This window comes from Chroicocephalus ridibundus, chromosome 1, assembly GCF_963924245.1.
Source record: "Chroicocephalus ridibundus chromosome 1, bChrRid1.1, whole genome shotgun sequence".
Lineage (NCBI taxonomy): Eukaryota > Metazoa > Chordata > Aves > Charadriiformes > Laridae > Chroicocephalus > Chroicocephalus ridibundus.
Window position 1 is genome coordinate 97,669,378 of NC_086284.1, and position 27,837 is coordinate 97,697,214.

General features: G+C 38.0%; 1 protein-coding gene across 11 annotated transcripts in view; it reads left to right on the forward strand.

The window, feature by feature from the left end:
* The window catches only part of KDM6A (lysine demethylase 6A), a 161,073-nt gene that overhangs the window by 54,873 nt on the left and 78,363 nt on the right, over positions 1–27,837 (forward strand). For all 11 annotated transcript variants that reach the window (XR_010072296.1, XM_063344335.1, XM_063344349.1 and 8 more), the window contains exon 5: positions 21,391–21,449. Coding sequence is in view for 10 of the 11 variants with exons in the window: in XM_063344335.1 (XP_063200405.1) it covers positions 21,391–21,449 (59 nt within the window). In the remaining variant the exon portion in view is untranslated. The remainder of the gene's footprint in view (positions 1–21,390; positions 21,450–27,837) is intronic.

A 27,837-nucleotide genomic window follows, 5' to 3' on the forward strand; every position in this document is an offset into this window, starting at 1 on the left:
AATGACACAAAAAGCCTTTAATGTAAATTATTGCCGTGTAGCAACACAGAGCACGTACAGGAAAAGCAGAAAGACAGAAACAGCCCCTTTGATCAGAGGAGACTTCATCAGAGAAGAGTTTAGAAGAAGACTTGATGAGGAAAGCAAGTTTCAAAAATCTTCAGAGAAGATGAAATTTGCTGAGATTAAGTGCATTACAGAAGGAACTGGGAGATATAGTAGGTGACCTAAATATGGGTAAGGTGAAAACCTGCAATTCAGAATATATTTGCAAAGTAAAATCAAAATGATGGGGTAGGAATGGAATAAATAGACATTTCAGAGAAAATGGAGAAACAGAAAGTGAAAAATAAAACCAGAAGTTGAATAAAAATTCAGTGGCTCTTGAAGGTGTGGAGAAGGGAGACAATGCCTTCTATATGCTCTTCTGTCTGGAAATAATATTCATCAGCTCAGTACATGGAATTCTATACCACCCCTCACTTTTGACTAAAACAACAGTTTTTAGATTACAGTCCTTTCACTGGAAGGGTTTTGACGAAGACATTCTGGTCATGTTCTGACAAAGTAAGAAATGCAACTGTTTCAAGACTTATTGTAGACTAAGAGGGAGAGAGAGGCATGACGATATTATGTGTTATGGAACAGCAAATACAAAATAGAGAGAAGTTTGAAAGGAATGTCCTAATTTTTAAGTACTGAAAACAGTAAGTTGTCATAATGGAGAGAAAAAGCATTTTTAGGGGGTTTAATGGGATAAGCATTTTCAAGAAACTGTTGTGGAAAGCAATCGGGAAATACAGTCTGAGTCTGATACAGCGTGATAATATAGGATGCAAGCTATTATGCCCAGAAAAAGAAAATAAGAAAAGGGGAGGGACAAGGCTTAGGAGAGGAAAAACTGTAATACTGAGTGAGACTGAATGTATAATATGAGGAAGAGGAAAGTTGGGCTGGAGGAAGAATCACAGGGAGTGGGGGAAGGAAAATGGTAGCCCTGCTGAGAATTTGAATGCGAAGAAAATGAGAGAAGAGAAGTAAAAACATACTTTAAGGCTAAGAGCATGTGGGGAGAAGTGAGGTAGTTTAAATATAGAATAATACAGGAGTGGACTGTGGGAGGTCTGAAATGAGACATTTGCCATCTTTCTCCCCAACAGCAACCTCCGTGTCATAAATTCACCAGGCACAGTGAGAGAGATTTAAAAAAAAAAAAAAAAAATAAAAAAAAAAAATCCAAGGAAGACAGTAATTGGTCAAGTGAGAAGCACAGTATCACTGTCCATCAAAGGACCAGGCAGGATGTCTTTGGTTTTGAGGAAGGCAGAAGAAGGTAGAATGTGAAGCACTGAGGATCAGTTGGGGAGCTAGATAAGTAGATAATAAAAATTCAGTATGTTTGGAGTGGAGGAAGCTACATTAATGGGGTTTCAGGTGATAAAAACGAACTTTCTGTCCTGGACTTACTGGACAGTGCACGGCAAGGGGAGGAGTGAGTTAAGATGACAGAAACTCCTCTCATTAATTAAACAATGAAGATTTTTAATGTGTTAGCTGCTACTGCAGCTAGTGATAACCGTTTTCTGTCACAAAAGAAAGGGTTTTACAGGAAATCAGGAACAAAGGATCTAGCAATTGCACAAAGTCTTTAACTGAACTACTGATGAAAAATATACCTGAGGACAGATTTTCCATAATATATAATTTTTTGAGGTGCAGTGGACAAGAGTAGTAACTCTATTGGTGAAAACTTTTTACTTTGATACTAAGATATACTGGAAAAACAAAAAGAGGGGAAAAGAAAAGCTCATGCAACATAAGCAAAGGTCATGTTAAAGAAAAATAAGTTAAAAAAAAAAGTACAACAAAGCCCATAGCTAAAAAAAAAAAATCTTTCTCCAAAGATCTGTTTAAAGGTTATTAATATGTTTAGATCACAAACGTGTCCCTTCAGTATGTCAATATGGATGGAAATTGCATGTGAGAAGATATTTGGAAAGCTATAAAAATTAGTTCAAAGAGCAAGACCTAAGAGAAATTTGGAGTATGAAGGCTGCTAAATTGAAGGGCTGAATTTATTAATTGTGCACCTTATAATCGCTGTTCTGTATCAGAATACTTGGTAGCTTTGGTAACACTGTAAATGAGGTTTTTTCAGCATCCCATAGGTGTGATCATTTAGCATGACTACTCAGTGGTGTTAAAAAATTGGAATTCTCGAATGCAAACTATGTTTCTGAAGACTAACTGGAATTCTGTCTCTTAAGGGTAAAAGAATTATGTGTACGCTTTCAAAATATTTCAGATGAAATTATTAATAAATAAAGAGAAACTGTGGAATGCTGGAACGGTAATGATGATTGTGTTACCGGTAGCACTTGGTCATCTATAAAATACAGATAAAATAGAGCAAATGAATCTGGGTATTTGGGTTTCAGAAAAAGATTTTTTTAATATTAGATGCTAAAAATAAATATTACTTCTTGTAAATCAGTAAAGCAGACAAGCTGAAAGAACTATACGTTGTTTTTTTTTCCTGAAACGTTGTTAAATGAATGCCACCTAGAAAGATTTAGCAGAAAATGTGTTGTATTTCATGCTCTTAATTACAATAAAGCACAACTGATCCCTAGTTTAGAAGAGAGGATATATTTATCCAGATATTTCTTAAAGGGTAGATCTTAAGTGTTATAGTTTTGGGTTTTGTGCATTCTGGGAGGGGTGTGTGTATGTCAGCTGAAACAGAGAATTCTTAGGTAGTCCCATGACAAAGAATTGGATACTGTTTTTTACTATTGTTAACGCAGACAAATAATGCAGCATGTCCAATTTCGTGTACAGTGAAATTGTACAAGGTTCTAATAATTAACTCTTCTTGTTAAATGATTTATCTAATGAAATTATGACAGCAGAGCATATTCCCTATCCTTGAAAGGAATCAAGAGTAGGTGTAAAATCTTAAAAAGAATGAGAGCGACCAATTTAACTAATAAATTTTGACATGTTGTCTTTGACCTCCAAATAAATTAGATAGATTGCCTCTTATGTCTCTTGCCATTAGCTGTCAGCATACAAAACAAAGGAATCCTCCTCTGCACATATAAACCATGTACCTATTTGGGTCACAACAAGTATTAGGTCTTTTTAGGGAGCATTTCTGTTGCTATTTGATAAGAAACCTTTTGCATTTGCACTAAATTAGAGAAATGTTATTATTTCAGTGTCTGCAGTTCTGGTTATTTTTATTTGTATGTTCATAAAGCCACTCATCTGTTTAATCAATGGATTTATAAGAACCCAAAACTCTAGCAAATCTGTAATATACTCAGAAAGTTCATGGTAAAAGAGGAAAGAGCATGCTTTTGCTTGGGTCAGGAGAATGAGAAAGACAAGACAGAATCTTGGAGAAAACACTCTCCCATCACCCTAAACATGGCATCTGTTTCCAAACAGCATCCATAATATTTTCTAATGGTGATGTTTCACCCTGGAAATTCAGCAGGCACGCTCTTCTTGTCTCCCTGTATGTATGATCTCTGTCTAGAAGTCCAAATACTCTGTGTGGAAATAAGTATCATCAGGATTGATGGAAAAGTCTCTTCAGAAAAGCTTTTCATGCATGTTGAATTCTCCTGTTGCAGAAGTTTCCTTTGTGCAGAATAAAAAACTGTCATCCTTTAACTACTAGTACTTAGAATAATAGCATGCTTCCTTTCTTCCAATCCCTGTGATGAGAATGTAGGATGCTAAAATATGAGACATGCTGAAGTGTGACAGTGGAGAAACTCATGAATTCAGATTGTTCAGAGAGGCGCGTGTTTAGTTGAGTAGAACAGTTCTGACTTGAACGGAGGACGCATCTTCAGTAGGCAAGAATATTATTTGAATGTTGATAATATTAAATGAACAAATGTTTCTTTTTCTAAATATAAACTATATTGACAATGCATATGATGCTTGCTTTTTCAAAAGTATTCTGTTGTTTGCAGAAGCCACAGTAATGGTACAAGTACTTCATACTTTATATGATTGCTGTTCTGTTGCATGGAAAAGTTAAAACACACCGCCTTGTTTTTCTTATTTGTAGCTTGCAGATTCTTTGATTATAAGCTATAAGTGGATACTGTGTCTCATTGATGAGTGACATTTATTTTCTTCAGAAATGAACCTTTTACATGTTAAGGTTCTTTATTTAAAAGTTGAAATATTTGCTTAGTTTTAGAAAGAAAGAATTGTTTTATTTTGCGAAGTTCGAGTCTTTGAATTTGCTCTCTCCGGAACTGACATTTCAGTTCTAGTTTTTAAATACTCTTTCAAGCATATACCTAATTAAGTGTTCTGCTACATCGTTTCCCCCTTTTCCCAGGGATACAGTTTCAGTCTTTTCTGTGTGGTGGTGGTGGGCGGGGGAGGAGTGGTTGAGGTGTGAGTGGAACTAGTACAAATCGATGGAGAAGTTACCAGGTGGGAGGATGGGGAGACATAGAGCTTGGGGTGTCTTTCTTAAAGAGCCTACGAGTAGCTTGTGTGAGGCTAATAAGCTCATGCTTTGAAGAAAAGGCAGATAATTTAAAACGTTTTTAGAGTAGTGTTTTAGCATGATTGTGCTCTGCTGAAGCACCCTTACAGGGATGAGTATTTAGAGGAGAAATAGAAATCAGTTTTGCGTCTCCTGTTTACTTGCATAAAAGTGTTGCAAGAAGTAATCGCTGGTGTCTGCTTGCCTTCGTGGGGCGCATCAAGTGAGATCTGTGCTGAAACCACTGAGTCCTCTCCTTGAAGGGAAGGCCAGATGCTGAAAAAATACGGGAGATTCAAATGCTAAAGCATACTAACAGCAAGCAAACAAAACCTTTGAGTTTAGATATTTTCAGGCAAAAGTGTTTCTAAATGTATGCTGAGAAGGTCTTGCAGCTACCTAGCAAATCTGTAGCCGATCATCTGTCCCTATGCATCTTGCAAGCTTGTAGTAAGTAAATAGGGATTTACCAGCATTCAGAACAAGTTGGGAAAACATTGTCTAGCCACCCTCAGCCGCTTCTCTGGGCTGCTATATTCGAATTATTTGGCACTGATTCCTAAGTCACTGTGCAGTATCATTTTGTTTTGTACAAGTTATCCCTCCCAACTTCTGAGGGAAAACTCAGAACTCGTAACTTCTACTGCTTATGCTGTGTCATTTTTCTCATCTCATTTGCCAGAGGAATGGGACTGATGAGAGATCCAGTGTCTCAGATATGGGAGAAATAACAGTCATTTAGGGATCTCTTGCCCTGTTTTCTTCTTTCCCAGCCCAGCCTTTGTTCTGCAAGGCCAAAAAGTTCCTCAATTAAATTTTACCTGGTATTTACCAGCCAAAATAAATGTAGGTATTTTTCCTGGTTTTTTCATTCAGTCTTTCTTTCTGGATTAGGTTTTTACTTAGTGTTTTTCTTATTGCAGGCATTGTTCTAGCCTTTCTGAACTGAATTATTCTTTCTGAATTGTTCTGAATTCTCGGGGTCATCAGAAAAAGAGCAATGAAACTGTATTGCCAGACAGCCTAACTGTACTGATGCTGTCTAATGTCTTTTCTAAAAGTATTTCAGGTATTGTTTTTTTCTGGTCCCAAAGAGGATTGGGATCCATTTCATGCATTTACCTGTCAGACTCTGATTCTTGGGATCAGACACTGATCCGTTCCCAGCTATCTGAATGATGTAATCAGAACTTTGTGAACTTTTTCTGAAAACAAACAAGCTGAACAATCTGATTCCAGTCCTGGTAAACGCTGTAGAAGAGGAGATGGATTGAACAGGATCCAGTAAAGGGGCGAGAAGGAGGAAAAAGAAAAAAAGGAGAGATTCAGTTATATGTGCAGTTAGCTTGAACTTTGTTTTTGGAAAGAAAAGATGATAAACTGTTTATCATTCTGAATTACTTTTTTCATTATAGCTAAGGGATGAAAACCCGTAGTGGCGACAGAGAAGGGGGAATCTCTTTATTTAAATGAGACTAGTGCTGATGGTGTTTTCGGTTCTGTTGTCAACTGCTGCAGAAAATACATGCTTACTCCATCTTCCAGAAGTTTTTGTATCAGTGGTTGTATAGAACGTTGCATCAGTTTTGCAGATTGCTGCTGACTCGCAATGCTTTAATGGTTTCAAAAAGCAGTTGGACAAATTCAGGGAAGAAAAATCCATTAAAAACAATTAAATATGAAGACATTTTGTCTGGCTTTAGAAACCTCTGAACCACAAATCACTGGAGGTTGGGAGGGTATTCTTGGGAGGGGAAGGCTTAGAATAAGGATAGAAACATGAATGAAGTTACTCTTAGCGGTAACTTCAACAGCAACGTTTTAGAAGTTAAATGTTACTGTTGAGTTGTACCATCACTTGCCCCTCCCTCCAGGGTCATCTACTCTGAGTTATGTTTCTGTTTTGTGACATAGTCTTTACCTTTTGGAGAGGAAGTATGATTTTCTGATTAAATGGAATCATTGGTTGTTGTCTAGAGCAGAATTACTCTGTGGAGCTATACAAGAATTTCAGTACACTTTATACTGTTCTCTCTCTCTGAAATCCATGAAAATATAATAACATAAATGAAATCATCCATCTAGTTCATAAATGGAGCATTATAGCCCTGTCTCAATTCTGTTTCTGATCTCAAAATCTAGGCAGACAGAGCCCTCTATCTGCCTGAAACTTGTAAATAAGTTCTGAAGAAAAGCTTGTCTTGAAGGCATTGCCACTTCACTCAGACAATGTCTTTCAGAGGAATGGCAGCCTTTTTCTTTACTAAACTATCTTCCTTCTGCGTTGATGTCAAACTAATTCCTTGCGAGTCTCTCCTGGATCACGATGTCTGTAACACTGGCTTTTATAGGATAAAGAACATTTAGGTACTCCTTGCAGGTGAATTGTTCTGCCCTGGACTTTGAGTAAATATAAAACTGAAGCAAACAGATGATGAATGTCACTTCTGAGTTCAAGACAAACCCAGATGAACGATGCCACAGGAAATCAACTAGTCTTGAACTGAGAATGAATATTAAGTGCTGCCTTGGAAAAATAATGCAAAATAAAAATGGTTCTAAAGGAACACAACTGATATTTTGGATTTTTTAAAATGCTACTGTTCATTGGTTTTGCTAATTCTGAAATTTTATGTAGGCATGTAACTCCATGTGGCATCTTCCAGAGTTCCCTGTTAACTAACCTCTCTAAAACTCAATTTTTATCTTTTCCTGGGATTCTAGTTTTAGTTACATATTCTTACTCTTAGAGCCTGTACATACAAACTGGGACATGTTGTGTGTGTCTTGAGATATTTAGGTGATTCAAGTTCAGGGAGCAAGTACCAGGGGTAGGACTTCGTTATTTTGTTATTTGGCTGGAACACAGTGAATCACTGAGGTATTGGAGCCCTGTCTTGAAGCGCTGCTCCTTTCCATGGTAACTAATCTGTTCTGGCTGTGAAAAGAAAGTGGTCGACAGTTTTGTAATTATTGGGAAGAATGTGATCTGCCATGTTGACAAAGGATTACTTTGTCATAAGCGGAACAAAGTTTCCTGTCTCTGTGCTGTGTCAGTCAAGTGTGAGATGAACAGTAGTTCATTGGTCTGGGTTATCAAACCACTTTAAATCCAGAAGCGTACCTCTTCTTCTGAGTCGCTTAGGTAGACTTTGCTTTTAGAATCAGGGGACGAAGGGGTGAGTGGCTGTGTGTAAGAAAATCTAAGACATGGATCTTATGAAGCCAAGTTACTCAAAATTCTTATTATAGGAACTCCCACTTCATTTGAATACAAGTAAATAAAGTAGGATTTTCTGTTCTATTCCTTTCACCCCATGCATATTGCCCAGACATCAGAGTTCTCTAAGGGGCTTGGGGAGGACTGAAGCAGGTTGTTAGCATGTTTCTTTGTTTTACAGAAGAGGGTATGAATTTTAGGCCTGAAAGTATTTATTGGAGCCCAGTCACTCACGGAAGGCACTAAATAGGTTTAAAAATGATTGAGAGGCATAGCTATCGTTCTCTGAAATCTTAAGTTAAATTGAGAAGTAGAATATATCTATGAGTTGATACAGAATCAGATATTTAATTACCACATTAAACAATTAAATGTAGCCTGGATTTCCTAAAGCACATCCTAAAGTGGATGTGTTTGTGTTTAAGAAAGGGATCAAATATAATGTCAAAAGCACATTAAAAAGAGGGAAGTGTTCTTATCTTAAATGTTTCTGCAAGGCATCAAGCACAAGTTAGACCTTCCATAAAATGAGTTCATATTCTATCCTTTTCCTTGACATTGATCACGAAGAGACCTTTTTAGGCTCCCTGCCTGTCATATTCCCAATCTGTCAGAACAGGCCTTCAATGGATATGGTTTGTCTCCCAAGGAGTGATATATTTTTTTAATTTTTTTTTTTTTATGTTGGCGGTTCTTCCCAGCAGACCAGTACTTAAGTACCCTTAATTAATTCACATAATCTTCCCATGTTAGTATTCATTCTCCTGTACATTTGAGAGACAGGTTTCTTCTTTGGTTAAGGAACATACTGTGAAGAGTATTGATAATTTCAAAGTAGGATATTTGTGCCTGCCCATTTTGAGATCTTCTACGTGACCACAACGCCGTGATCACAGGTTTATGAAGCTGCCCACGTCATTGTCTTCATGCCTTAGAACTATCTTTGTCTTTCTGTGGGTGTAATTTACTTCTTTTTTTTTTTTATGTATCTGCAATTAAAGAAAGATCCTGTTTATGCAGATTCCATTGTAATAGGTAACTGGAGCTTAAGACAATGTATGAGAAAGCTGTAAAGTCTTTTTTGAAAATGTACTTTAAATAAGAAGGTAGAGAGATTCAGATTACACTGGTGAGGAATCGCTGCTTCAGGAAAGATGGGAAGTAGCATACAGGATATAATTTTAAGCAGTCCTTAATGTTCTCTGAGATGATAGAAAACTGTTAATTGTGTTGTGAGCGGGGAAAACACGTCTTTGATCTAGGAAAATAAATCTTAAATTGATGTACATTAGACAGTATCATATAGTAGAGTTGTAAATGTGGGGCTGGTATTAAATATTTTTAATAACTTAATGATTGGAAGTGAAAGCGATACTGGTATTTTAAAATAAAGATAAATTTTGTGTGATGAATAGTAGAAATTTAGAAGTAGAAAAAAAGATTATGGAGAACTAAGACCATAGATGGAATTTCATATGGTATGTTGAGATTTTTAAATGGAAGTATTTGAAACTGTTTGTATTCACCATCTTATGTGTAGATAGCTGATGGTGTTCAGGGAACTGACTTGAGTATCAAAACAAGTAGGGAGTATGAAGAAAATGTTAGAAGCCCAAACAATATTTAGTTTAATAAAGAACAATATAGAAGCCTATACTGGAAAGCATGCTCTTGTATAAAAGATAAGTGTAGCTCAGCTTGACATTTGTCTAGAATCTAGTAATCCTTCTCTCAAATGTAGAACTGCAGAATGAAATTTCAGATAAATGATAAAAACACATCCAAGAACTCTTTGCAGAGGAGACAGACAGGAAGTAGAGTGAATCAACACATGCCATGTATATGGGTCAGAGAGGAATTCTGCTCACTTTTAGTACAACAGTAAGGGGGTATCCACTCACACCGAGGAGCAGCAATTATAATGTAAAATTAATTTGTGGAACTCAACTTGGCAAGGTATCTTTAAATTAAGAGCTCCCCAGAGTCTTGCAAAAGGATGTCAAATTAAAACAGAGGAGGAGGAAATCACCATACTATGGCATTGGTTAATTGGCCCTTTTCTGTCCTCTCTTCCCTCCTCCTTGAGGCTATCGGCTAACTGCATAAGCAACAGAGTTTAGGAATAAACTGCCCAGAGGAAAAGATTTTAGAACTACCAACTTTGAGAGGTTTCTTATAATCTTTCCTTGTAAAATAAGGTAATAATCAGAACTGAGGAGGGATTAGTGGATTTAAAAATGTTCAGGTTCCTGATTCAGGACAGTTATGATGTTTCTGTTTGTAGTTTTTGAGTTAATTTTTCAGAAGTTAAACCATTGACAGAAGTAATTACGTAACATCAGGTACAGCAGCAGGGCTACAATGGCAAGAAGAAGGGGGATTAGTGAGGGAAAGAAAGGTGAGCTCTGGAGTAGATGAAGAAAGAGGTAAGTAGAGCAGTGCAGAATTAGCGGAGAAGAGATGGTGGAGAATGAAGGAAGTGTCCTATAGTTTGGCTTGTTTGTATTTTTTTTTTGTTTGTTTTGCCTTTAGAAATTGAAGGCTCTTAAACTCACTAGTATATATATTCACAGAGTGGGCTGAAAATTTACTGATGTACAGTTTTCTGTTAAGAAATGATGATTTGATGGAATTGAAATATTCTGTGGGAATGGTTGGTGGGCTGCCCAGCTGCTTTGCTTTGCTCTTGGCTGCTGGCCATCTTGTCTGCTCCCCCAGCTGCCTGTCATGTGGGCCTGCTGCCTTGTCTGTTGTATCGTATTTTAAGTATTTGTACATTCTAACAAATAAAACAGCAAATCACCAATTAGAACACCAATTAGTGATTACTACTAAACCATCTACATTCTTAATTGGAAAATAATTTTCAGTAATAATTGATTGATATCTAACTAGCAACCATTAATCAATGATCTTGCATTTCGATACTTAAAACAATTAAACCTTTTAAAAAAATAACAGATTTTTATTTTAATATTTGATATATGTATAACAATACATAAAATTTATACCCCAAAATATGCCATCCAGTAACATTTCCCATCTTCAGATGTTACTAATGTAAAAATCAAGTCAAAATTGAAGCGACCAGTGAGACTTTTTTTTTTCTAAAGCTGAGACTCAGAATTTTGTTCTAAATATGCAATTTTGTTCAGTTTGCAGTTTACAGAACAAACTGTTTTTATGCTAGAGTTAATGAAGCCTCAGTAATGACGGGTTGGAATCTGTTGTCCTTTCACACCTCCTGTCCTTCCTTCTCCCACTTCTCTTTGTAAGCACACATGAACTGGAATTCCTCTGGTTTTCTTAGTGAAGCGTCCTGAATGACATCTTGTTGACTGTGACATCTCTGAGCAGGAAAAGCACATGCTTGATTTAAATCTGTGTTAATGGGCTAAGTGTCTCTTCCCAAAGAAGAGAGAGTGATTAAACTCTCTCTGCTTTCTGAAAGTAGGCCTTGGTTTGACTGCTCTTTTCTCTCTGCAGCAGGTATTTTCAGTGACATTCCTCAAGTTTTTAATCTTTGAGATGTCTTGCTTTCTATAAAATGCATTTGAAGGCAGCTGACAGGTTCAAGAGTTATCCACCTGGAAAGAACAACATAAAAGTACCAACAGTATTCTTAGGGAACTTTGTTAAAAAATCAACTTAAAAATTTTCCATTAATCAGTGTTCCAGATTCAGCTTGGTTCTAGTTACTGCCCAGCACAATGTGGCTTAAGATCGGAAGGAAGAACCATAGGCAGTTTCACCACTTCATTTTGGTAATGGTTTTCCTTTGTTTTTTACTGGTTTGCTTGTCTGTATTTGAATCACTTTGTAGTCATTCATACCTTAGTATATCTAGCTTGTCTACTCCCATTTTATGTGTAGTGCCTCAGGTAGAGCAGCTGTGTAATTAATGATATTAAGGCTTTTTTCCAACACAGTAGTGATTCTGCAGCAGTGAGAAACTGACAGGGAAATAATGGGGCTACTTGTAAACTCAGTAGGATTCCTGTCTTTGCTAGAAAGGGTTAGAAAAATGGTGAATCAAGAATGCAAAATTCTATACTAGTAGTTCTATTTTTCATAAAATGTTTTGAAGATGATGGATATAAATAGTGATGATCACTTACCATATAAAAGGGAATAAAACATTTCAATAAACTGTCCAAATTTCATTTTCCAAAAAAGAAGCTTCAGTAGTCTCTGTGTGTATACATGAACAGACATTAATTTCTGTACTTTGATTCTGTACTCTTTGTAAAGAGATCGAATAATTTTTGTTAGGTCAGCATATCTATCTGGAAAAAGAGAAAAGCCAAATCCTTTAACAGGTATGAAATAAGAGCAGTAGTCGTCAAAGAAAAGCAGAAGTTAAGAACTGCTCTGTATTTAATTGGCTTATGCTAATCAGTATTGGTGCTGCACCTCAAGGATATGGACAAAATAAGGAAGTGCCTACAGGACAGCATTATAGGGGAATCTCTGTTTTCTTTTCTGGGAAACAGCACAACTGGGTGCCTCTCTGAAGTGCTTGCATGCTAACAGATGCAGCATGGGGAAAAATGGGAGGAGTTAGAGGTCCACATGCAGTTGCAGGGCTGTGATCTCGCTGGGGTCACAGAAATGCAGTGCGATAGCCCAGGCAACTGGACTGCTGCAATGGATGGGTACAGGGTCTTTAGGAGGGTGAGGAGAGGGAGAAGCCTTTTATGAAAGAACAGCTAGAATGCATGGAGCCCCGCTTTTGAACACTTGAGAAGCTAGTTGAGAGATTATGGGTCAGGATTAGTAGATGACTAATGTGAGTGACGTGGTTGTTGTCTGCTGCAGACAACCTGGTCAAGAAGTAGTAGATGAGGCCTTCTTCCAACAACTGGAAGAAGCCTTGGATTTGCAGATACTGGTCCTAATAGTGGGCTTAGCCATCCCTGTATCTGCTGGGAGGGCAACACAATGTAGGTGCAAGCAATCGAGGAAGTTTCTGAAGTATATTGATGACGAGTTCCTGACACAATTGATAGAGGGGCCAACAAGGGGAGGTGGTCTGCTCATCTCATGCTTGCAAGCATGGAAGAAGTGGTTGTGAATGTGAAGGTTGAGGGCAACATTGGCTGCAGGGACCATGAAATGATGGAGACCAGATCCTGAGAGAAGGGATAAAGGCAAATAGTAGAATCAAAACACTGGACTTTGGAGAGGAGACCTTGGTCTGCTGAGGGATCAGCTTGGAAGAATCCCTTGGATATGGCCCTGGAGAAAAAGAGGGGATCATGAGAGCTTGTTAATTTTCAAGAATAACTTTCTCCAAGCTCAAGAACAGTCTTGCAGGAAGTTAGATAAAAAGGAAAGGAATTCTGCATGAAAGAACAAGATGCTTCTGACTAAACTCAGACATGAAAAGGAAGCATATAAGAGCTAGAAGCAAGGATAGATGACTCAGCAGGACTACAGAGACATCATCGAAGCCTTCCAGGATCACATAAGGAAAGCCAAAGCCCACATGGAGTTCAATTTGGTGAGGGGTATGAAGGGCAACAAGAAGGGATTCTATGAGTATAAAGGCAGCAAAAGGAAGATGAGAGAATATATGAGTCTGCTGCTGAATAGGATAGGTAACAAGCCTCTCCTCCATCCTTGGGAAGGTGATAGAGCTTTTTTATTATTATTATTTTATATATATAAAATATATATATATGGGAACTATTTCTAAACACACTCAGGGCAAGCAAGTCATTGGAAGTAATCTGCATGGATTTATGAAGGGGAAATTATGCTTGATGAATCTGATGGCTGTTTGCAACACAATGACTAGCTTGGTGGAGGGTGTGAGAGCTATGGGTATTGGTTATGTTTACTTTAGTAAGGCTTTCCACACTGTCTCCCATAACACAGACAAATCGATGAAGTACAGACTAGATAAGTGGTCAGTGTGGTAGATTGAAAACTGGCTAACCTGGGCTCAGAGGATTGCGATCAGTATCAGTCCAACTGGAAACCAGCCGCTACTGGTGAACCCTGGGGGTTGGTAGTGGGGCCAGTGTTGTTCAGTAGCTTCAGGTAATGACTTGTATTATGGGGCAGAGTGTACCTTCAGGGAGTTTGCAGAGAATACAAAACTAGGGAGAGACCACATAGTTGTGCTGCTGTTCAGAGGACCTGAACAAAGGGCGATGTCAAGTACTGTATCTGTGGAGGAGCAATCCTTTGCACCAGCACAGGCTGGGGCTCACTGTCTGGAAAGCAGCTTTGCAGAAAAGGCCCTGTGGCTCCTGGTGGACAAAGTAAACCATAAGCCTGCAATGTGTTACTGCAGCAAAGGCAGCCAACAGCATCCTGGGCTGCATAAGGCAGAGCATAACGATCAGGTTGAGGGAGGTGAGCTTTCATCTCTACTGAGTGTCCCGGTGAGACGCATGTGGAGTGCTGGGTCCAATGCTGGGCTCCCGAGTAAAAGGCGACAGGGAGATACTGGAGGAAGTCCAGTAAAGGGCCATGAGGCTGATTAAGGGCTTTGAACATCTGTCATCCAAGGAGAGGCGAAGAGAGCAGGGATTACTCAGCCTGGAGAAGAGAAGGCTCAAGGGCATCTTATTGGGGTGTACAAATATCTGATGCAGGAAGTAATGAAGACAGAGACAGACTCTTCTCAGTACTGCCTAGTGAAAGAAGGAAAGGCAGTGGGCACAGATTTAAGACACAAAATTCCTTTTAAACACAGGAAAAACATTTGTTTGTTTGTTTTTTCAGTTGTAAAGGTGATTGAACAGTAGAGGAGGTTGCCCAGAGAGTTTGTGGAGACTCTCTACTTGGAGGCAATTGAAACCCAACTGGACATTGTTCTGGGAAACCTGCTGTAGTTGACCCTCCTTTAAGCAGAGAGAAGGGTCAGCTCCCTGGTTCTCCATTTTTTTATGCAAACCTTGGGCAAATTGGTTTAGTTAAAAAGCATCCAGTATCAAATATGACTTTCTTTTTGGGGTCAGGAGTTTTCTTAAAAATCATGTATCATAGAATATAAATTAGAAACTTTATGATTATTAACAGCATTTAGGGAATCTGTAGGGAGAGTATTAAATTTAGTTAGATAAATCTTCTCTATAAAATGTCTTTCAAGGTGAATTTAATCTTTGTATGTTGCACAACACCATTTCTCACTTGATCTGTTTTAGAAAAATACTATTTTCTGTTAAAATATTTAAGTTATTGAAAATATTTGTATCAAGTGGATACTTAATACAAAGGAATGAAGATGTTTACATCAAGTGATGTTTTATAAGCTTCGGTGGAAGGCACATAAGTCAGATACCCATAGCAACAATCACTATTTAGACATTTGCTTGGCTGTTTGTTCTTATGACAAATTTGAGGATGTATGCTAGTTGATCAGTATTCCATTTTGTCAAGGACCTAAATCTACTTATGGCAAAAGGAATACCCAGCTTACAAAACCACATAGATTCCATCATTAATGAATGGGGTTTGAGTTATTTAATGTTGCTTTATCATTTTGTCTTTCACATTATAGGGTTCCTTATAAAGAGATTATGGCACAGGGTATTACTCAAGGAGTTTTGAAATTATTAATGTATTTTGAATTAGTTATTGTATATGGGTTTTTATAATTCACCAGTAGTCTTGTCTTTATGTACTCTCTCCTTCTCTGTGTTTGGGGTTTTTCCGTTTTGGTTTGTTTTTTCTGCTTCACTTTCTTAAGAACTTTTCTATGAAAGGAAAAAAAAAAGGGGGCTGAAGTATTTTTTATGAATTAAGATATATTAGCTGGTTTTCTTCTACAAGTAGTAGATGCGTTTTGGCAATACTTACTCTCTGAAAAGATTAACTTCTTAAAGACAAGATGAAATTACTTTGCAGTTATTTACTGAAACAATAACATTAATTAATCTGTTACAAATGCCAGAATATATTTGTCACAGGAATAATGACTTTTATATATTAATTACTTTCACATGGCTGCTAGGATGCAGGCACACACCCAGTAACAATTTTTTTTACTATTGTGATTATTGCTCAAAAAGCAGCATTGTGCAAGCATGTTATGGATAGCTGCATTTTAAAGATCCTGTATAAACCAAATGATTTTCCAGGTACTATAAAATTTCTTGAAGACCTTGAAGAAGCCAAAACTAATCATAATGATTTGTAATACATCCTTTGCAGGGATCTAGTATTTTTGGAGGTGTTGGGAATGTGTAGATAGGTCTCTTTTTCGTGTTTGTACAAATCTAAACAAATTTTATTTGAACCCTCCCCTCTTTCTCCCAAACACTTAGAATCTTTGTGACTGGAACTGCTAGAGCTTGTCAGCTCCCAAAGGCATATATTTGTTTATGCGCAAGAGCCTGAGTGGGATTTTTTATGCAGTATATATTCTCCAGGGAACTGTTGTTATATATTGAGTGGTGTCAGGAGGAAGTATTAGGCACCATAGTGTCAAAACTTCATCATTCATTCTCTCAGTGAAGAAATAAACCTATTCACACATTTGAACACAAAAACTGTTCTTTTGCTTCGAACAGGTGGCTGAGAGACCCTGTGACCTAAACTGTACAACCCTGTTTTCCTAGTTAGATTTTCTGAAGAGCAGTGGCCCCCTGCCCACGTGTGGGCACGCGTCTTCTGCAGCCTGGTGTGACGTGGGCTAGACTGCAGGTTCCACTGGAACTTGAGCAGCGCCCTGCTGGAAGCAATTTTAATATGTAATCAAAGACATTTTGATTCCTGGCAATAGTAAGCAAATACAAAACAGTCACTGATCTCATAAGGGTGCTGAACTTAATCTTTTTTCCATAGTTTTCCTTCAGTCTTCCACCAGTGAACTGCATGGGGACTTTGTTTCTCCTGTTTGTTGGTTGTTTTTTTTTTTAATTGCATTGTATGGTGGGATACGCTCAGATTTTTGTCTAAATATTATCAACTTTTTAATGAAATAAAGGGGTTGTTTTGTCTATGTCTGGCCCTGCCCCTTAGTGTCATAAAAAAAGAAATGGTGTATTTGCCTGTGTGTCTCACTTGTTAAGGACCTGCATGGAGAAGGCTGACAGGCAGGCTGTGATGTTACTTCATGGTTTTGTCCTTCTTGTACTGATCCACAGAAGTTGATTTCTTGCAAGTCAAACATTTATATCTGGCTTAGGAGGTAATAAAGTATTGCTTGCTTTTTTTTTTTTTTTAATATAGGTTTCCTGTTTAAATCTTTTATCTAGGATTTCACTCTTTCTGTTTGAAAAATCATTGTAGGTTTGATATGCATTTTGCTGGTAGGCTTAAAGAGCTTTTACATATTTTGCTTACATTCCACTCTTTTGCTTGTGCTAATGCAGTTGTTTATGGGGTGTGGGCTACACACTGAACTTGGCTGGGAAGCTGATCCAGTTAAAAATAATCCTTTTTTATCTGGATATTAATAACTCAGATCAGCTCTGGCATCACTTGGCTGTAGTACTCTACAAATGATGGTATCAGCAAAAACAAGAGGCAGTGTTAGACAGGGAATGTTTCTAAATCAGTAATGCTATATTATGGCAAAAACTGTTCCTTTTATTTTTTAAGTTGGAAGGTCCTGAATGGATGCTGCCCTGAGGCTTCTTTAACTCTTCAGCTTTTTCTACTCTCTGACTTTCTAGAGGTACCTGCTAAATAGGTTTTCCACTTGCAAGCATAACTTCTTTGTATACTCTTGTATTTATAAAACAAATTTGGAGTCGGTAACAGGCTCTCAACTGCTTGTGGCAGATAACGTTACTGGTGAAAAATATCTGGACCCCGGATGTGGTATCTAGTCAGTCTAAGTTGGTCATCATTTATAAGTCTGAATGTGAGTATAGCAACTTGTTACACAGGACAGGTGCATTTTTCTGACCCTGTATTTATAGGTAAAGTGTAACTGTGGTGGCCTAGTCTGACGTCTTTCTTATGGAAGCATTGGCTGCATGCTGGAAGACGGAGAGAAGTGGTTTGTTGTGAACTTGGCCTGAAATAGCTTGAGAACAGAGCACATGAAATGATTGGGATCTGTTTCATCTGCTGCTTCAAAGAGACTATAAACCAGTCATTTGGGTTAATACAGAAGGTCTGTGAGATGGGTGGGCTGTTCCTCATTGGTTAATTATTTTTCTCTTGATTGCTTAAAACAAACAAGACCGAAAAGTCTTCAACGTGATTATTCATCTCAGTTACATAAAAAGGCACATACAGATATCTTTTTGCCTTCTGAGTTACCTATCAATAAAATAATGTGGCTTATACATTTTGTAAAATATAATTGAAATGTTGCTCAGCGTTAAACAGAGCACGTAAATAGCAGAATACACAATATAAACTTGACAATGTTCTTAAATTGCATAAGCATGTAAAATGGAAAGAGGTATTTGAGCCATCTAGTGGTTGGTATGAAATATTTTAACATGTTTTGATAGTACATAGAAAATGTAAATGATGTGGGCTTGGAAATAACATTTCTGATTTGTCTGCTTTTTAATAGCATGGCTGTAGAATGAAAATACCCCAGACATTAAACTTCAAATTTGAGGTACAGTCTGTTTCAGTTTGCAGCTTTTTTCAATTTACTGTAGATTTCAGTGAAGAGAGAGATCTGATAACATAAAAATTACATTAGAAGTTAGTAGCCAAAGAATGAGATTTTGTTAGCATGAGATCTTCAGAAATTCTGAGAGTTGTTAAGAAGTTTAAGGGAAGTAATTGTAATAACATAATTTTATCTTCTTCTTACTGAAAAATGTTTGGAGGAAAAAACATGGGTTTATATTCTACCTCATCAGCTATTTATAGCAGGGATCTTTAATATATTTTGAATAGCAGGGATTAAATTAAAAAAGTAATCTTTACTGGAAAACATGTAATGGATATTTTTTGTGATAAATGTGTCCAAATAAAAGTAGCAGAGGCAACTGAAAACAGGTTTCTTAAGATGGGTTGTGTTTCTGGTAAACAGTCACAGAATCTTATGATGTTAAGAAAAAGGTTGTTTTACAGATGAAAATTTTGTGTAATGATCCTGCTTGGTCCTGATATGCGTCAAGCTGTTCTAGCCTTTCATGTTGACTGTTGCCAGTAGGAACTTGGCTGTATGTTGAACTTGATGGCATTCTGTAATACAGGCAGAAAAGTTAGTTGCTAAAGTAATGAACTTTATGTGCATCTCACCTTAAGTTATTTGTGGGAAAATACTGCATACATTGAACCACTGTAATATCTTGCAGTCCTTGTCCTCTAGGTTCAAATACAGATTAAAAGATATTTTTTTAATCTTTATGAAGACGAATCTAATACACGGTCAACAAACAGTACTAATGGTGTTACATATTATTAGAGCTATAGTATTTCAGAACAGATAAATATGATCCGTACTGACATTTCCGAATTTGCACTTTTACATTTGTAGTAAAGTATTACAGTCTTAAATCTTGCCCTGTTTTTTTATTGAGAAGACAATGGTAGCTTAACAGATTTTTAAGGTCAATCTCAAGTGCTTTGTAAGGCCAAATGAGAATGAGAGAAAAATGAGAAAATCAGTCACAGAACAAAGGACAGAGCATTAATGGTTGATTTGTATTTTACTGGGGTGGGGACAACCCGAAAGCTTCATGTGAGTTTGATATATTAATTACATTTGGACAAATCGCCTACATCTTGTCCTGTTGTGCCTTGAAAGTTGATTGTTATTAACCCTTAGGATCAAAATATCAGCTAGATGAATGTTCTGAATCTGTAACTTGTTTGGACTGTGAATTCTAATAGGTTTCAGAAGAGGAAAATAATTTTAGTTGTCTGGCATATTTTTGCTTGAATTTTGCAGTGTGGTGATGAAGGGTTTTTGTTATTACTGTTATTCTCAATCTTTAAGATTATCTAGCCTTGATTGCAGTTCGTAGATCTCTGAGGTGATACTGGATAGTTTGGTTAAGTTCTGTTCTACTACTGAGCCCGACCCAAACACAATAAAGGTTACGAGGTGTGTTTTGCAGGCTTCCGTGTTGTAGACGTGAAATTCTCTCTTTCTATCTTACTTTTTCATTTAAAATTACTTTTAAATCAAGGCATTATGTATGCTCAGTTTTTGAGCTTGCCTTTCCTAGTCTGTTGTTGCCAGAGCACGCTTGGAAAGGAGGAAGTACATGGGCTACGGAATTAGCGATCTTTTATCTTGATGATGTCCATGTTGTGTTTTTGTTCAATTAAACAGGAATGCGGTTTTATGGTAACATTAAAGTGTCATCTTTTATTGTTTATGTACTTCCCCCTCTACTCCCCCTGTTAACATCTTCCAGTGCTCTAATTGACGTAGTATCTGGTCATACCACAGCATTTTCTTGGAAGCTGTCCACTGCTGAAGCTATGATCCAACTGTATTCATGAAAGGATCTTTGGCATTTCCCCTGGTTGTAATTTGCATTTAGAAGATGCAAATGAAGTATAATGAAATGGTAATATTGGGTCCTGTTTCAGATGAATTGCTACTCTTTGAATTGTGTTCTGGTTACCCCTTATTTTTTAGGAGAAATTTGGTTATACCTTTTATATTTGGATTAAGTTTAAGGCATCACTATAATGCCTTCTGTGGAATTCCATAGAAATTTGACTTGTTCAAGAAGTGCGTACAAGTGGAAGAGGGAATATCTTGAACTACAGTCTTTGACAATGGAAATTGCATTTCTTGTCCGTGTGTCAGAGCTTTATGTTCTTTGGGATGTATTCGTGGTCTCTCAAAACCAGAATTAACGCGTAAGAAAAGCCTAAAAATGTGTCATAGGCAGCATGTACATGTTGTCTCTTGTAAATAATGGAATAGCTGTGCTAAATAGAAGACAACTATGCTGTGGCAAATAGAAAAGGCAATTTGTTTATTTTTACTAATTTAGGAAATTTGTAATAATTATTTGTAGAATTGGATAGTTAAACATTCATTAAACCTCCTCAGTAATGTCACTTTAGAAGCAAATCATACTTCTCTGTGAAAAGAAAATGGGGGGGAAATGGGTTTCCAGGAGGAGAATGACTTTTTTTTTTTTTCCCCCCCTCCTCTTGTCTTCTATTTTGTTTTCTCCTTTTTTTCGCCTCTGCTCCCCTTCTGCAAAGTAGGGAACTAGAAAATAGCAATTTGAGTAACGATGAAGAAATATGCTTGTCTTAGCTTTGAAGCCCTTAAGCATATTTTCAGATTCATATAATTAATGTTCTACTTCAGACACTGAAATTAAGAGTGTGTGGCTTTGTTTACTTTTATGTGAGTATAAATTGTTGTGACGACGAAATGGTGTTTGGTTATAAAACATTTTTTATTATATTTAATTTCCCAAGACCTCTACTCTGTCATATCTTTCCCTGCTGTTGTACAAATAGAACAAAGCACATCCATTTCTCTGGCCTAATAGTACTTGAATATTATTGTTCTTACTATTCCTCAAAAAATATTTTGTGGAGAATCACTTTTTTTTATTATTACTAAATGTTCAGCTGTCTTTTCATTCCTTCTTTTTGGTTCTTCCTGTTCAAGGTGAAATTGAAATATGCTTATCTTATAATGGAAATAGAATGTCAAAGGATGAATAAAATACTGGAAACTCAATCCTGCAGCATATGGTTGTCTCTACTGGGTTTTAAATGTTGTTTCTTTTCTTTACAGAATGCTGCCTTTTTATATGGCCTTGGTTTGGTCTACTTCCATTACAATGCCTTTCAATGGTAAGTTGGATTAAGTTAACAGTATCAGTATTGTGCAGTGTTTTATTGATAGGTGAATATTTCAACTTCAGTTCCGCGTGAGTGTATAATAGTTTATTTTTTTTAATACAGATGTGACGTTTGAAGACATATTGTCCTGGGTTGCATTATCTGACTTACTGTAACATACCTGTGGCAACCACAGCAGTTGCTTGAAAAGGAAAGCACTGACAGGAGAAGAATTTTAGCGCTCTTTAATACAATTCAATAAGGGGGCTGGAGCAGTATGACTCAACAGGTTTTTGTGAATTGTTGATATTGATTGTTTGAAAGCCTGTTTACAAAAAACTTTACTTTTCTCTTGGGGAAAAAAAGTGGCAAAGTGAGATTGTTTTCATTTAGCCTGGTATTCAGTAATTTTTACATAGCTGTATAGTGTGAAAGTTTTGGATGTGAGAAGCAGTACACTCAGACTTGAATCAGAATGTTTAAAACTGATGTAAAAATGCAGAGTTAGAAAGAGTTGTAAATTCTGACAGGGCTTTTTGGGGACTGGATGGGGCTGAATGTTGGATATGTGGCGGAGGGTTGCTTTTCAGTTGGAGTTCTGGTTTTGCTTTATCGGTGATGAGAGAAAAATGATGAATGGAGCAGACTCAGTCACTGGGGTTCTATTGAAAGGTCCTCAGACTTTCATTGGGGTTTATTCTTGCAGAGACACAGTTAGTGTTGTTGGAAAAAAGTCAAAAAGGTGCAGCGTTTAGGTCAGCGCTTTTTTGCACTCAGCGGATCATGCTATCTAGCACCTTCCAGTGGATGGGGCAGTAAAGTCAGGTGATTGTGAAGCCTAAGTATTAATAAATTAGAGCTTTGAATTAGTTTAGATTTTTCTTCTATGCCTTTAAGTGAGATTGTTGAGAACATCAGTATAAATTGATGCATTAATTTACGATGTCTTAACTGCACATAGAGCTTTATGTTAAGGTTGTGTAGAATAATCACATTTGCCATTTCATTCATACAACAAAGTTATGTGTAGTGTGGTACTAAGAAAGTTGTGTATCATTAGAGTATTGCGTATAATTTTTAGAGGAAGAAAATCTAACACAGATAAAATCTTATACCTTTTTGTGTGATTTTTTGAGTTTGTTTTTAATCCCTTTGACTGCTTTCCCTTCCCTGCCCCCCCAAGTTTTCTTGGGGGCAAGAAGAGTGGGATGTGTTGTTGTGGGTATTTAGGTATGACAGAATCGTAATAAACTTAGAGGTGATAGCAAGTCATTTGTAGTAGATACATTCTTTGTAGATCTTCATCCTCCACAGGACTTTCTTGCAGAATGCAAGGAGAATCCCGCTTCTTTCAGAGTGGAATGCTAGTCAAACTGTCTTATTTCCTGCTGCAGCTATTCCATCTATTTATGTTCACAGAGTTCAAAAATCTGTAAATTTTAGGCAGATAGAGACCTCTAGACCATTTAAGGTAGTTTAAGCTATCATGCTTCATCCTTGAACATATTTTTTTTTTAACCAGACCACTTCAGATATTCATAGATTTTAATGAGAGGCATGTACATAGCCCTCCTAAAAGGAGGGGGTAAGGAACTGTTTGAGGTTTTTTCATGTCTCATATAAACAGGGATAATGAAAAAGCAGGTGGGAATAAGGTCAGTTTTAGAATTCTTTCTCGTATTTTTACATTATTTTTTAAGTTTTCCAGCTTTCATAAAAAGAAGTGTTGGATTGGCTCCAAGGCACATACGCAATTCACTGTAATTCAATATCGTACACTTCTCTATATACTAAAGCAGCATTACAGCATTATCTTAAGTACAAATCTTAGCTGATACATCATCTTATATTGATGATTTTATTTGACTATTCATATAAGAACTGAAAGTTCTCAACGTATATACAAATGCTGCAATACTGTGCTCAGACCAAACCTATTTCATGCAATTAATATAGTAACATATGACATAAGGGATTAGCTCCATAAATTGAATCAAGTATAGTAAAATAGTTCTTACGGATCTTAAATTTTGATACTCTGTTCTTTTATACCATTTATCATCAAGCAGTAAATAAAGTGGTTGACTGATTTTTCCTTGTTGTTTCCCTGTTTCTCAAGTAGGGTAGAACACCAGTAGAATAGAGATAGCTGAGATATTCACATAACTTGAATAATTTCATGTCCTCCTTAGTTGTCTTGTAGATTGCACACTTAAACAGTTTCAGTAGTTCATCAAAGGCTACCCTTTATTTCTGTGCAATAACTGTATCCAAGTGTAGTCACTTGGATGCCAACTTTTCTCTTTTACTTCAGTAAGGATTTTGAACCTGACTAATCTGTCATTTGCTGATTTACACTGAGTCCCTCCAAGATAAAAAGATGGAGTCCAAGCTCTGAAATAGTGTTCTGAAACTGGCTCTACCACCCTCTTTGGATCCCAGTGTACCAACCGTGGTGCTCCAAGGCCAGCCTGTCTGTTACCTTGTAAATTGCTGGACAGTGTGTGTGAGAAAGACACGCTGTTCCTTAGAAACACCTTAAGGGAGACTGAGATCAGTCAGCCTTATTGCCCCATTTAGAACACCCTGAGGCTCCTCAGTTCAAGGATTCCTTACCAGCTATAAAGGTTAAATGTTACATAAAACCTAGTCCTTCACCATTGACACTTTTGTGGGGCACAGTCCTGCAAAAAGCTAAAGACTAATGCAAGAGATAATGCAGACCCTTTTCCTCACTTCCATCGTAGCTAAAGATGCAGACTGCTGGGAGGAAATCTGTCATCTCTGACTGGAACTTTCTGGCCCTTCTACAGCCATCCTTGCCAAAACAGAAGCACTGCCGTCATCTATTCTGTATCAAGTGATATCTAGAACCACAGCCTCTGCTTCTGGCTCCTTTAAAGTAACATCACAGCCAGCCCAGTCTGTTTGCACTGCTGCATCCTGGCCCTTCTGTAAGTTAGGGTCTTCTGTATGCTGGAATTTCTTCTGTTAGTGTAAGTTTGATTCCTTGAAACGGGGACATGGGAGTTCTGCACAAAAGCTTTTTTTCCCATCTTCAGCTCTGATTCAGAATTGGATCTTGACATCAAGAAGGCAGCTGTAGTCTTTCATTATTCTTGTCTAATTCAGGTAAAGACATTTAATGGGCAAGGCAGAGCAAGCATATAGCTCCATCTCCAACATACAAGCACGGAGCAGCCTGTCTGTCACATCTCTGCTGCTGCTGAATTCCACAACCCTCCAAAGGCCAAGCAGACAGCAGAAGGCAGCCCTCAGTTGTTATCTGTGGCACTGCAGGCCTCCAGACACCAGAGGATCACTTTTCTTCTAGAAGTCCTTTGAAGGCTTCAATGGAGCAGGAGCATTCTTTTCCATGTACCTCCAGGAAAACACACAAAACTTACCATCAGTTGTGAGATGGCCTTAGCAGCAATCACATTGGACCATTTACTTGAGCTGAAGGAGTCTGGTCTCCTGCTCTCTCTAGCTCTTTCATCTTTTTCCAGAAAATTAAGTTTTGCTCTTCTTGCAGTCACACTAAAATAGTAAAGCAGCTGTTTAAACTGCTTTTAAAGTGGCCAGGCCTATAGTGGAATGCAGACTTCTTTCCAGTAGTCTCATGCACCAACCTTCAGTATTGCACGCCTTATTCATTTACCCAAGAAACTGTTGTTTTGTGGTGATTGCTGTTTACCTGTGAGAGTGGGTTGCTTGTGACAGAGCGCTGCCAAGGTCTGTTCTTTGCCCTTCTTTGCTTCCTCTATCAATACTTTTTTTTTTTTTTTTAGGGGCAAGCTGTTAGTAATACAGTAAGATTTGTTCTTGAGAGGGTTGTTTGGGGTTTTTTCCAGCAGGACCAGATCCTTCAGTTGGTTCTCAAGCTGTTTGTGTCAGTGGTTGGCAGATCCAAGGAACTGGGCTCTACCACACAAAGAGTAGTCGAGTGGGTAGTGTGGGATGTGTAGGAATGCAAACCACCTAATGGGGACCTCCTTCACTTGTGTGGGAATAGTCCATCCATCATGCAGACAGCAACCACTGGACTACTTCATCAAATGCAATGTCTGCTCTGAATGCCTGCAGGTATTCAAGTAGTTTGTGCCATTGTGGAGGGCACGCAGCATTTGTTGAAATAGCTCAGTGGTTGCGGTTTGCACGAAAGGCTCTGAGGTTCACCCAACTGACAGTGACATTGCAGTGACATTGCAATTGGTAATTGGCAGTCTGTGGAGTTCCTGCTTTGGAAACACCTGCAATGGAAAATCCAGGAGGGATAAAATTTTAGAGTAGGAAAATAGCTTGCTTACCAATACCTTGTGATCGTCAAGGTGCACATCTGTTTTGGTGCTTCTTTCTGTGTTCTGTCAGAGTCCTTTCAGCTGGTCTGGTATTTGTAATTAGCTTCATAAGGAGGGGAGAATTTAAACACACATTGCATAAATACTGCTTTGTCAAGTATTTCTCAGGTTTCAGGTGACTGGGTTTATATATGTATTTTTCAGGTATATAAAATGGGAATGTACGTGTAGACCACACATGCTAATTGTAATTAACCGTTAAGAAAGTGGTAACTAACTTTCTCTTTTGTCTTCTGATCTTTCTGTGATTGTGTATCAAACATACTTCTTGGATTGATGGAAACACATAATATCTGCTAATGCTGGAAAAAACCCCATCACAGTCAGCTGCCGTTCTAGAGAAATGTTTAAAGACACTGCTGCTCAAAATGTTTCACTGTTCAACTGTTACGGCTCTATGGACAGAGGACTTGTATCTAAAGACTGTAGAAGTATTTCATAAAATTGCAGTGTCCTAATTACTGCTGTATACAGACATTTTGTTTACATTCAAACTATGATTATGAGTTTGAAATAGGAATTTGTCCATTATAGCAATGTGTCATTTTCAATAGTGAGGTTATGAAATCACATAAGTCTTAGAATAGGTGGTCAGAAAATGGAAAGAAGATAAAGAATAAGAAAGTTTCACTCCAGCTGCATCAAGTATTTTCCGTGATATGTTAGAATAGTATTGTGTTCTTTTATTTTGTAGGTTTATTCTGATTTTCATGTTTTTTTATTTGAAATGTATGAGTATTAACTTTCGAAAAAAATTAAAGTTAAAGTTAAAAAAGCCTTAGCAAGGCTTTTGACACTGTCTCCCATAACATCCTCATTAGGAAGCTGAGGAAGTATGGGCTAGATGAGGTGACAGTGAGGTGGATCGAGAGCTGGCTGAGTGACAGAACTCAGAGGGTTGTGATCAGCGGCACAGAGTCCAGTTGGAGGCCTGTAACGAGTGGTGTCCCTCAGGGGTCAATACTTGGACCAATTTTGTTCAATATATTGATTAATGACCTAGATGAGGGGACAGAGTGTATCCTCAGCAAGTTTGCTGCTGATACCAAGCTGGGAGGGGTGGCCGACACTCCAGAGGGCCGTGCTGCCATCCAGCGTGACCTGGACAGGCTGGAGAGCTGGGCAGAGAAGAACCAAATGAGGTTCAACAAAAGCAAGTGTAGGGTCCTGCACCTGGGAAGGAAGAATGCCAAACACCAGTATAGGTTAGGGGCGGACATGCTGGGAAGCAGCTCTGAGGAGAAGGACCTGGGGGTCCTGGTAGACAGCAAATTATCCATGAGCCAGCAGTGTGCCCTTGTCGCCAAGAAGGCCAATGGCATCCTGGGCTGCAGAGGGAAGACTGTGGCCAGTAGGTCGAGGGAGGTCATTCTCCCCCTCTACTCTGCACTGGTGAGGCCACAAGTGGAGTACTGTGTCCAGTTTTGGGCTCCCCAGTTCAAGAGGGACAGGGAACTACTGGAGCGAGTCCAGCGTAGGGCAACTAAGATGATTATGGGACTGGAGCATCTCCCTTATGAGGAAAGGCTGAAAGAGCTGGGACTCTTTAGCCTGGAGAAGAGAAGGTTGAGGGGGGACCTGATTAATGTTTACAAGTGTCTAAAGGGTGGGTTTATGGAGGACGGAGCCAGGCTCTTTTCAATGGTTCCCAGCGACAGGACAAGGGGCAATGGGCACAAGCTAGAACATAGGAAGTTCCGTTCAAATACACGGAAAAACTTCTTTACAGTGAGGGTGACAGAGCACTGGAACAGGCTGCCCAGGGAGGGTGTGGAGTCCCCTTCTCTGGAGATTTTCAAGACCCGCCTGGATGCAGCCCTGAGGGATGTGCTTTAGGCAATCCTGCTCTAGCAGGGGAGTTGGACTAGATGATCTCTAGAGGTCCCTTCCAACTCTGAAGATTCCATGATTCCGTGAATAGTTAAATCAATGCTATTTTATATTCTTTTAGCCTAGGCTGATTTTATTCACAGTCTATCCAAGTAAAACCTTCCAATAAAAGTCTTATGAGAGTTCACTAAATGTTTAATACAGTCTTC